General features: G+C 42.9%; 1 protein-coding gene across 1 annotated transcript in view; it reads left to right on the forward strand.

The window, feature by feature from the left end:
- The window catches only part of SASS6 (SAS-6 centriolar assembly protein), a 175,667-nt gene that overhangs the window by 46,423 nt on the left and 116,712 nt on the right, over positions 1-12,532 (forward strand). The window contains exons 5-7 of the mRNA XM_033915970.1: positions 3,958-4,129; positions 8,438-8,515; positions 8,922-9,041. Coding sequence (XP_033771861.1) covers positions 3,958-4,129; positions 8,438-8,515; positions 8,922-9,041 — 370 coding nt within the window. The remainder of the gene's footprint in view (positions 1-3,957; positions 4,130-8,437; positions 8,516-8,921; positions 9,042-12,532) is intronic.

A 12,532-nucleotide genomic window follows, 5' to 3' on the forward strand; every position in this document is an offset into this window, starting at 1 on the left:
TCAGTATTTCTAAAATTGAGTAACTTAGCAGGATTAGTATTTTCCATGTCTGATAGTTAACGCTTTTAAAACAGAGAATAGTTACATATCTGGAATCCAGTGTATTACAGAACCTGGGGCAATATGGATTCACTAGAGACAGGTCTTGTCAGACAAATCTGATCAATTTCTTTGACTGAGTTGCCAGAGAATTGGATAGAGGGGGGAGTGGTAGATGTGTATTTAGATTTTAGCAAAGCCTTTGACAAGTGTTCCACACAGGTGATTAATAAATAAACTGAGTGCCCTGGGAATGGGCCCCAAAGTGACAGACTGGGTCAGGAACTGGTTAAGTGTAAGGCGACAGAGGGTAGTGGCCAGTGGAGATCACTCTGAGGAAAGGGATGTTACCAGTGATGTGCCTCAAGGTTTGGTTCTTTGTCCTGCTGTTTAACATTTTTATAAGTGATGACCAGTTTGCTGACCACTTATTTACAGGTGCAGTGCTTCCTGGAACAGGAGATCAGGGATTGTGTGCTGAATCTGCAGATCTCTCTTGGGTTTTGGAACCTGGGGATGATCCCACGGTTCTGCGTCTATTTAAGTCTGCGACTTTACCAGATCTTAATTTGGAGTCTTTGCAGTAGTTGAATTTAGTCACTCAGTCTTCCACCTTTTGCTGTCACCCTGATATGAGCATTCTGATTTCAGAGCAATTTGATTCTCTGGAAGGTTCTCTTAAGATAGCAAGGGCCATGTCTCATTTGTATCCTCTGGCACAGGAGTGCCAATAGCTTCAGAGTCAGCCTAGGGTGGATTCTTTGGCTACACAGGTGACTAAGTGCACCTCTCTACACAGTGAAGGTGGTGTAGTGCTTAAAGATATGCAGGACCGCCATGTGGATGTGGTCCTATGGAGACTTTTAGATGCAGCTGCTTTAGGCATAAAGGCTGCTTCAGCAGCATCCTTTGTCACATATGCTTGTCTCTCTCTACTGCACACTCTGAAGAGTGAGGCTATGGATCATCCTCCTCAACTTCTTTTGGCTGGTTCAGATTATGTTGCTGATGCATTGTATGACCGTATGCAAGTTTTGGCATAGGTGTCGGCGTATTCCATTTCTGTCTGCAGGATGCTCTGGATCAGGCAATGGGCTGTTGATTCCTCTTCCAGGGCTACTTTGACTAGACTTCCCTTTAAGGGGCAGTTATTGTTTGGCAAGGGCATGGACGACTTCAAGAATTTTGTGGTGGATCAACGCCCTAAGACCCTGCCTGACAGCAGACCCAGGACCTCTAGAGGTTCTAGTTGCTCTAATTTTCTTGGCTCCCAGCAATCCTGACCATATGTGAATGCCTCATCACAAAGATTTTCCCAGAGCTCCTAGCCCAGGTATGCCAGCTACAGGCGGTCCCATCCTTCCGCCTACCGTCCTGCACCCTCTGCCCAAAAGGCACAATGACACCAGGCTGAGAGATGCCTCTCTTCAGATAGCTTGAATTTGTCCAACCTCTGATGGACTAGTTTGTGGACTCTCCTCTGAGTCGGTTGGACAAGGCGCTAAAGGTTCAAACCAGTGTTCAACTCTTGCTGAATATTCAAGCTTTAGAGCCAGTGCTGCCCGAACTCTTTGGCGCAGGCAGATACTCTATATATGTTATTGTGCTAAAGAAAGGCTCTGAAGATTGGAGGCCTATTCTGGATCTTTAGCACATGAATGTGGCGCTGAGTTCCCCACTTTTGCATGGAAACAGTGCGATTGGTTATTGAAGCAGTAGCCCCAGGAGAGTTCTTTGCCTTGCTGGATGTCACAGAATTATACTTACACATTCTGATTTTTCCAGCCCACTGCAGATTCTTGTGGTTTCTTGTGGTATCCTAGAACAGGAATACCAGCCCTTCTCAAGTCTAGGAAGTCGTCCACAGTTTCTGTTTACGTTATGGCGTAGAAGGCTTTCTAACATTGGTGCGCTCAGGACCAGATGGACCCCTTATTCGGCTCTGATTTTGGTGATTCTTTCCTTTCTGCAAGCTGCACGTGATAAAGGACTCACTGTGGTGTCTCTTGGGTCCAGGTAGCTGGCCTCTCTTGTTTTAGAGCCGAGGATCGTTGTTCCTCTTTGGCGTCTCATCCTGATGTTGCTAGATTTCTGAAGGGGGCTCTTCACATCAGACTGCCGGTCAAGCAGCCATTCCCTTCTTGGGACCTCAGCGTATCAACATTTGAAAAGCCAGATTGGCTAGATTTCACTCGGCCATTTCGAAGATATGTATAATCTTATTGTTGGTTAGATCCTTATCCTCCAAGTTTCCTTCACATTTTAAATTGAGATTATTTGAATGGATATCTGACTCACTAGATATGGGAAAATTTCCTTTGGAAGATGGTAGCATAATAATTACTCAGATTGTTAAAAATATTAAAGAATCTGTTTCGTTACCATCTAATTACAGACCAGTTGCATCAATCCCTTGTTTTGTAAAAATCATGGAAGGACTTGTTCATTTTCAATTAACAAAATATTTAGAACAACATTCATTACTTCATAATTCACAACCAGGATTTAGATCTCTGCATAGTACCGAAATAATAATAGCTGCTCTGTTAGATTACCTGAATAACTTAATAAGTAAAGGTAAAAGTGCTCTGGTGCTCCAGTTTGATCTAAGTAGTGCCTTTGATCTAGTAGATCATATATATCTTTTAGTATGCATGAATGCTTTAGGATTAGATGGTAAAGTTTATTCATGGTTCAAGGGATTTCTGGAATCAAGATCTTATCAAGTTAGATTCCAGACTCAACTCTCCATGTGGTGTCCCTTAGGGATCCCCATTATCACCTACATTATTCAATGTTTATCTCTCATCCCTTGGTTCGTGCTTAAAAGACTTGGATATTAGATTTAGTTATGCCGATGACATAACAAGAGTCATACCTTATAATTTGGTTCTCTACCACAATTGAAACTGTAATAGAAAGGATGAATCTTAAACTAAATTTAAACTAAAGCTTAATTCTGACAAAACTAAATTTTTTTGTAGCATCCCCTAGTAAAATTACTCATGAACCTTCTATTGAAATTCATTCAACATCTTACAAAATTCACCCTACGATTAAAATATTAGGAATCGTTTTAGACCAACATCTCACGATGAAAAGTCAGATAGAACTGTTGTATGTAAAAGTTATTTTACTTTATGGAGATTGCGAACAATTAGTCCTTACTTTGAATTTTCTGCTTTTAAGCTACTGGTTCAATCACTTTTACTGAGTCTCCTTGACTACTGTAATATCGTTTACTTATCATCACTAAGAAAGAGTTATCAAGACTATCATTAATTCAAAATACAGCAGATTTATGGACTGAAAAAATGTGATCATGTAATGCCGTTTTATTATTATGAACTTCATTGGTTGCCTATGGAGGCTCGGATTTTGTTCAAGCTGACCTGTTTTTGTTATAAGGTTCTTTATGGCTCAGCCCCAATTTATCTGATTGATAGCTTAATTATAGCTACACATAACAATAGTAGAAAAACATACTTTGTTCAATTTCCCTCCCTTAAAAGGTTGTAAAAGTAAGAAATTCCTCAATCATGTCCTAGCATTCCAGGCAGCTTCTCATGAAAAGGAATTTCATTCATTGCTGCTTTCTGCTGATTCTTACAAACATTTTTGGAAGAAGATGAAAACCTATTTTTTCCTTAAATATTTGACCAATTAATCCATTCTTTCTTTGTAATATGTTATAATTAATAATTTTTTGTAAACTGCATAGAACTTTTGGTAATGCGGTTAACAAGTACATTGTAATGTAATGTAATCGATATTGGTCAGTTGCTAAAGCATCGTACGTAAGTTGTCAATATTTTAGGGCAAATTTAAGCTTTTTAGTCATAGGCACAAAATGAGAAATTCCTGTTGTATGAGTGTACATTGCAATTGTATATAACTGTTTCTTCCTTTTTCTTTTAGATTTTTGCTACAGTTGGTTTCTCCAGCATCAGTATTAGATCACACTCCTGCCTTTTTGAATGTGGTTGAGACAAACCCATTTAAACATCTCACCCATCTGTCATTAAAACTTCTGCCAGGAAATGATGCAGAAATAAAAAAGTATTTAGCAGCCTGTCTAAAATGTGTTAAGGTAAGGTGAGAATTTGGTAGTTTGGTAGAACTTTACTTGGATGTGCCATAGAGATGTGTGACCTTGTTCATAGACTGTTTTGTAAACATCTAGTACAAGATCTGTGTAGATATACATTACTAGGGATGTGAAACTTACTGGAACTATGGATCTAATCTAAGCAGAGTAAAGTGAACTCTTGTGAAGTCATTCGAACCTTTCATAGGTATTTATACTGACCTGAGACACTCTTCACAGCATGTTCTGAGAATGCTTTCTAGCAGGGTGAAATTTACAAGATATGCTTACGCTATTGGAAACATCTAGCAACTGAGTGTTCAGAAAATTACAAAATACTTAAAAAGGAAAAATCTTATTTATAGTGCAACAGGTATGTCATTCTGGACAGATGGGTAATATCCCAGTGCTTGATAGCCGTGCAGAAGGAATCCACTCAAACGTTTGAATCCCTCCTTTACTGGAGGGCTCTGCTGCCCCCTTCTGTTCTTCCTTTTCCATGTAAGCCAGAAGGAATCTTTCTGATCTGCTCTCTTTCTTCTTTTTTTTTCTTCTTCAGTTTGTTTCACTATATTTTGACTGCTTTTGGTGCTAAGAGCTCTCCTAGTCGAGGGTCCAGCTCTGCCTGCGTGGAGAAGAAGCAAACTGAGGTCTGCAGCTGACAGGTCAATCCCTCCATGGTACCTGTCAGCCAGCCTGCAGAAACCTTTTGGAGCTCGGGGTCTGTTCCCCTTGTAGCATTGCTTTTCAGCTCCATCCATGTGTCATTACTTCCAGGTGCTAGGCTCCATGGCAGTCACAATAGACATGAATCCCTGGGCGAAGGCTCACATGCATCCTCTGTAGAACGCGTTGCTATTGTGGTGGTAACCTCAATCGGACTCCCTGCAGATGTCTCTGCTGTGGATACTGAAAGCCCAGGTCAGAATGGACAGGTGGCTTTGCCCACAGGAGTTGTCATGAGGGCATGTCCCTCCGAATAGCCTCATGGGTAATTGTGACAACGGATGCCAGCCTGTTCGACTGGGGCTGGTTGGTTTGCCTTCCAAAGGAAGTTGTTGATCAACAGATTAGGAACTTCGAGTCATTCGACTGGCGTTGCAGACTGTAGAAGAATCTGGAGGGACAAGCGGTTCGAGTCTTCTCAGACAGTACTTTAGTGGTAGCATACATCAATCATCAGGAAGGCACCAAGAGTGTGCAGCAGAGCTTCATCTTCAGACTCTCTCAGCAGCACCTGTAGTAGGAGTGGGCAATATCCAAGATAATTTCCTCAACTCTAGTCCGGCTGTGGCTGAAGAGCGAGCTCTTGTATGTGTTTACTCCATGATAGACCGGATTCTCCACAGGATTGCAAGCCACCAGGGAGCAGTCATTCTTGTGGCTCCAGATTGGCCATGCAGTCCTAGTGCATCATAAGACAGGCGCAAGGCTTAGACTATGGGTACAGCCAGGCCTTTTTTCTCAGGGACCAGTGGTCATAGAAGAATCCAGATTGCTTTGTTCTTAAGGTATTGTTCTTGAGTGCATGGGGTTTTGCACAAGGGATACTTGGAGATAGTCATTGCTACTCTACTAAGATCCAAAAAGCCTACGAGGGTCTCTGCTTTTGCTAAGGCATGGGAAATTTTCCAGTAATGGTGCATTAAAGAAAAGGAGGAGCCTTTCTCTGCTCCGATCTTCATGGTTTTAGCCTTCCTCCTTCCTGGTTGGCTTTAATAAAGGGTTTACAGTGGCGTTCAAGAGGCAGGACTCTTGTTTCAGGGCTCAAGATCGAAATACTTTGTTGGTGTCTCATCTGGACATAGCCAGATTCCTATAGGGGGCTTTGTGTCTCAGGCTCCTGGTAAAACTGTTCCCTTCATGGAATCTCTTCTGTCACAGGGTCAGGTTCACAGGGAGAATTCGGAACACTTTGAGTTTTAGCATGGCGCTTGAGCGCTTGGCATTAACGCAGAAGGGCTACTTGGAGGTGGGCAAAGCTAACCTCCTAAAGTCTAAGAAACCAGCAGCTATCCCTGTTTTTCCAGCAGGGAGAGAGATGAGATGGTGTCACAGTAAGGAGAGCAAAACTAATATCAAGTAGAATTATAAGCTAGACCTCAAACACCCAAGGCACTACTTAACATCTTTTTTCGTGCCCTTACTGGGGTGGTGTTCTCATCATTGGTCTTAGCAAAGTGGCTTGTGCAAAGAGATTTTTTTCATCAGTTAATTGTAAACAGGCTCTAAATAGTTTTAATAAAGTATATAGAGCCTGTTTACAATTAATTAATGAAAAAATCTCTTTGCACAAGCCACTTTGCTAAGACCAATGATGAGAACACCACCCCAGTAAGGGCACGAAAAAAGATGTTAAGTAGTGCCTTGGGTGTTTGAGGTCTTGCTTATAATTCTACTTGATATTAGTTTTGTTCTCATTTTGTATTTTGAATCGATATATTAGACAATCTTGAATTTTCCTTATTTCGTTGATTGGTCACAATAAGGAGGCCATGATTTTTGCTCATGCTTATTTTGATTATTTCCTGCTCGGTTTGCAACTACCATTTGTCTTCGATGCCAAAAAGGAGAGCAAAGGTGGCTGCTGCTTCCTGGCAGTCAGAGCTTACCTCAATCTTCTTATCTTCATCTTATCAAGGCATTCCAGCTGGGTTGAATGTGATGAAGACTTCAGCCCTTGGGAGTGATACTTCGCTCGGCTCTATGGAACCAATACATCTCCAGCAGCAGCAAGACCTGGGGACGTCGGGCACAAGGCAGGACACGGTTTTGGCATTGCCTGCAGTGTTCGAGGATATTCTGTGTCCCCAGGAAGAAGAAGCTGCCTTGACATTGTTTGGTGGGGTGAGTGCAGGCACACAAGAGGGAAGAGTAATTCTAGCTATTCTACCTCTATATAAGCCTGCTGAGATAACACTTGAATTGATATGGACAGCATTGAACTCTCTACAAGGTATGTGCAAGAATCTCACCTCTTGTGCAAACACATTCGCAAAGATTATTAAAATGTGAAGAGGATATTTAAGCTCAAGTAGAGAAGTTCAAAGATTTGGATCAGCATTTTCAAGAGACTAAAAACTGCTCCAGTTGCTTTAATGCAGGATAAATTGGTATTGCAAGAATTGAATCTGAGACTTTTGAATTTTCCTAAACTGCTTACAACCTCTAAGGATATTATATAGATTTTTTTTTTTAAATACTATGGAAACTATTTAATAAAGTGATTTAAAAAAAAAAAAAATTCAAGCAAATTTGTTGTATGATATGGTAGATTTTCAAGTGATATTGTATTCTAATTGTTTGATATTTACTGTACACTTGTGAATTATAAAATGAATAAAGAATTAAAAAAAATAAATAAATTCCAGCTATCTTTATCAGTAAACCTACAATTTCTCTTTTATCACCAATCTTTAAATTACCAAAGTACAGAGCAAAATAAGAACATAAGAAAAGCCCTCACCGGATCAGACCGAGGTCCATCCAGTCCGGTGATCCGCACACGCGGCGGCCCCATTAGGTACTCACGAATGGAGACCCAAATATACCATAGCCCTCAATATGATTTGCAAGAAGGTGTGCATCCAACTTACGCTTAAATCCCAGAACAGTAATCTCTGTCACAACATCCTCCGGGAGAGCATTCCAAATTCCCACCACGCGCTGTGTGAAAAAGTACTTCCTGATATCCTCCGTGCAAATCATTTGCATGCAAACTTGATAATAAATCAATCGCTGTTGGAGTATCGGCCAGAGAATTGGCCAACAGCTACTGAGTCACTATCTTTAGTGAATCTAGCCCATAGTTTTGATTTTAAAGGAACTGCTTTAAACAAACTCCTCCTTGAAAGTTAACACAGTAATCAGATTGCCCTAGTGACCTTTGCAGCTGTTCTGTCTTCCTCACAGTGCCTTAACACCCAATTAAGGTTGTTAGCCCTGCTACATCTCTTTCTGGCAAAGAACAGAAAATAACTTCTCCTGTCACAGACCATAGAACTGTATTAACTGAAGCTTTCCTCCTCCCACTCTCGTATTGATAGAATAGATGAGAAATTTTAATAAATTAGACCCTTAATTTTAATTTGCTTTGCAAATGTATATTTTGCCAAAATTAAATGCTCAGTTTTTTAAAATGTAAGCAAGTATGGTATTGGTGTTACCAAATCTATTATGTATAGAGGGTGTCCCCCCCCAACTTCTTTTATATAATGTATGACTTGACAAGAAACAAAATTTGTAACAGGAAGTAATTAGCTATGATTTACTTTTTTATGGTTGGACTTATGGTTGGACTTTTTAAAATAGGAGGAAAAGTTGCTACTGGAACAGAAGCTCACAAAAACAGAAGATGACCTTGGCAGGCAATTGAGTTACACTCAACAGGTGAATAAGCATTCCAGAATTAGGGTTTAACATTGGCTAATCAGTGTTTTTAAAATTATTCATCGTTAGTAATTCTGATTTTTATTAAATATAATTTCATTGTTCTTTCCATCAAAAAATATGATACTTCAGATTTCTTGGCCTTAAAGGCTATTAAAAAGCTATTTTTTCTCTCTATTGAAGATTCTGGATTAGTAAACCAAAATCAAATTTTAGAAATAGAAAGCTTTGCTCTTTTAAACACTGCTTTATACTTTGTCTAAAAATACCCATCTTGTCGTCTCTACTTCTTGTTGTTTATCTTTTATAATTTGCGGTTGATGTAATAATTAGCTATTTTATTTTTTTTGTTTTAAAGAAGTTAGGTAAGGTACTTTACCAGTCTTTCTCTCGCTTTTTTAAACAGACCTTGTCTGAGAAGAGTTGTGAGTTAGACAGATTACGAAGTGACTGGACAGCACAAGCAACAGCACTTACAAACAAGCATTCTCAGGAATTGACCAGTGAGAAGGAAAAGGTGTTACAGGTATGGTATCCACTATAATAAAACCCTAAGCGTGCGTGCGCACTTCAATCTTCGTGATTTTACATCCGTGGTCGCCGCCTCCGTGCGTCCATGCTTAAGGTGCCACACATGTGCAGTAGAAGGAGCCAGCGGTGTTTCCCCATCGCCCTCCCTCGCAACGCGCATCTCTACAAGGACATCTTTACTGCGCATGAAGAGGCACCTTAAGCATGGACGCACGGAGGCGGCGACTCCCCCCCTCCCACCCTCACTCCGTCTAACACAGGCCCCCCAGGTACTATTCTGTGCCCCACGGTCTGGCTGGCTCCCTTACTGAAGTTATTCTTCAGTCCCTTGCCAAAGTTATTTTTGAGTTCAAAGCTACCGCGGCGGCTCCTCTCACAAGCTGCAACTGCGTCGGAAGCCTCTCTGACGTCACGTCAGAAAGAAGGCGTCTGATGCAGGCACGGATTGTGAGAAGAGCCGCAGTGGCGGCTTTGAACTCAAAAATAACTTTGGCAAGGGAGCTGGCCAGAAACGACAAACGGAAATGCTGCTAGCCTGCTGCACAGGGAAGGATGGGTTGGAAATGCTTCTGCACAGGGCAGTAGGGGGGGGGGGAGAAATGCTGCTGCTGCACAGGGAAGTGGGAGGGGAGAATGCTGCTGCTGCTGCTGCACAGGGAAACGGGGGGGATGCTGCTGCTGCACAGGGAAGGGTGGGAAGGAAGGAAATGCTGCTGCTGCTGCACAGGGAAGTTGGGGGGGAGAGGGAAAGGGGGCCAGGGAGCAATCTTGGTTTGCTTTGGGGGGGGGGGAGACAGAAGGGAATCATGGAGAGAGACAGAAAGACAGGCAGGCAGTGCACAAGAACGAAAGAGAGACACAGAAAGAGAGCGGGCAAGGAGAGAGACAGACAGGGGGCTGGAGAGAGAGAGAGACAGACAGAAAGAAAGACAAAAGGGGCCAGGGAGAGAGACAGAAAGAAAGAAAGAAAGAAAGAGACAGGGGCCGGGAGAGACACAGAAAGAAAGACATACAGACATATATTCTAGAACCCGTTAGTGTAACGGGCTTAAACACTAGTTGCTACATAACAAGGCAGTGGGGTTAGACAGTTCTGCATCCTCTCCTCCTGGGGTCCACAATCCAGTATCTTATCCCAGGACAAGCAGGCAGGTATTCTCACTAGTGGGTGACGTCATCCAACGGAGCCAAGATGAGGACATCTCACAAGCATACTTGCTTGTAGAAACTTTTAAAGAAGTTTCGAGTTGCCCACACCGCGCATTTGCGAGTGCCTTCCCGTCCGATACACCGGGCGTGTCTCCTCAGTTCTTTCTCTTCCGCGGAGTTGAGAAGTTTGCCTTTGAAACTCTCTGCGCGAAGTTCCTTTTTGTGCCTTCTGTGCCCGTGGGTTTGGGGTTTTTTTTTGTGCTCATTCCTGTTGGCTCATGTTACGTTTTTGTTGTTTAAAAAAAAAAAAAAAAAATTTTTGTTCGATCGTTCGACCGGGCAGGTCGCGTGGCCGCGGCCCCGCAGCTTCGACCTTGCAGTGGAGCTTTTTCGGCCTATGTCCCGGCCTGTTACCGGTTTTAAAAAGTGTGTCAAGTGCCAGCGCACGATTTCGTTGACGGACCCGCATCAACGCTGTCTTCAGTGTTTCGGGCCTCAACACCTTCCGAAATCGTGCCGGCCTTGCTCCATGCTCACAGCACGTGCGTTTAAGCGTCGCTGTATTTTGTGGGAGTCGCTGTTTGGTATGGAGGCGTCCCCGGTACTGCCCTCTTCCCAGAGCGCCACGCCTTCGACTTCCGATTCTACATCTTCGGCCTCGAGTCTGCTCAAGCCTGCCTCGTTCGTGCCAGCTTCGACCTCGACTCAGGCTGCGGTGCCTTCCGATGTCTCTTCAGGTCAGATAGCGCAGCCTCCTATCCCTCCAGTGGTGCTTAAGGTGCCCAAGGCCTCCAAATCCAAGCTCCCTGGCGGCCGACTGACCGACGTCCGAGCAGGAGGTCCCATTTCTGATGTGGATCCCTCTTTGCCGGCGTCGTTTCATGCCTTGATGGAGAAGTGATTTGTCGAGCTCTTTACCAAAATTGGGCCGACGCTTCTCTCCCAGATCCAGCCTGGGCACGCGGAAGCCTCCCGCAAGGTCGAACCGCCTCCGGTGCCTCCTCGACGCACACTCTCGTTGCTGGGAGCAGAGTCTCGGCGAGTGTCTGGTCTGGCTTTGGGGCATGTCTCGCAGGGAGCAGAGTCTTTGCCCATGCCACCTTTGGAGCCGATACCCTCGATCCATGGCTTCCCTGGTCTGGACCCTTCCTCGGCGATGCCGGGCCTCGAACCTTAGGGAGTGCCTCGGGGGGGCCTCGTCTCAGCCTCTGATGCTTCGATCCACGGCCTCCAGTCCCATCTACTAGGTGGCTGCCTCGTCTGGGCGTCGCTCACCTGGTCGCTCGAGGCCTGCTTCTCGACACAATAATTATGGGTGGTGGAGGAAGGTGAGTGATCTTTCGTTAGCAATGAACTAAGTATTAGTAAATTATTTCCTTAGTGTGTTCCAGAAGAGTCTAGATTTCATCCTAGAGAGACAACACCTAGGACCTAGATAGAGAAGGTTTAATCAGTGGGAGTGAACATGACTTGGGAAATCAGTCTTATCAAACTAATAGTGTTATATTCTGAATTCATTTCCACTTAGCTCATGAAAGGTTTCTTTAATTAGAGTTGAGGTTTTGCTGATCTTTTGACAATATTGAGAATTAGCAGGAATAAATGCTAGAACATAAGCAGCCTGAAGGAGATTTAGCTGAGTAGATATATGTAGACTGAGAGAGAGAAGTAAACTTGTAGCTCCTTTATTAACTCTCAAACATTGCTTATTTGAAGTTTTGAAAATTCTGAGCAATCATGTCCTCCACTTGTAAAGTGTATTTGCCTCCCTTTGGATACTGCTCTTAATGAGCTTATAGGGGTCTTACATGCCCCGATTGGTTCTCCAGTGAGTTCTATCCCTCATTATTTATAATTAGCTAGAAAGATAAAGATATGACACACTGTTTAACCACTACCTTTCTAGCTTATTTTCTTATTTGAAATAGAATTTCTTAGAATTGTGTTTTGGATCTCTTTCTTGTAGCCTGGGAAGGATGGATTTGGAGTATTGATGTCATGCTTTTGTTTTCTTTTTTGCTAAATAAAGTCTTTTTGATATCTGTTGAGTTTCTATTACAAGAATTAAAAAACAGGGGGGCGTGGCTTGGACGCGAATTCTGATAGTCGGGTAAAAGAGTAGCTCCGTGTAGACAAGCTTTATTTATAGAAAAACTACAAAAAATATTAAACTTCAAAGGCAAAAAAGCTGCACAATATCAGATAATGGCATCTAGCAAACAGAACAAAGGAGATTCAGGAGCTGGAGGGTCCGGTACAGGAAGTAATAAGAGATCAAAACCGGAGCCGGGCACTTCTCCTTCAAAAGTTCCGTTGCCATCAGATGAAAGCCCCGAC

The sequence above is a fragment of the Geotrypetes seraphini genome, chromosome 12 (assembly GCF_902459505.1).
Source record: "Geotrypetes seraphini chromosome 12, aGeoSer1.1, whole genome shotgun sequence".
Classification (NCBI taxonomy): Eukaryota; Metazoa; Chordata; class Amphibia; order Gymnophiona; family Dermophiidae; genus Geotrypetes; species Geotrypetes seraphini.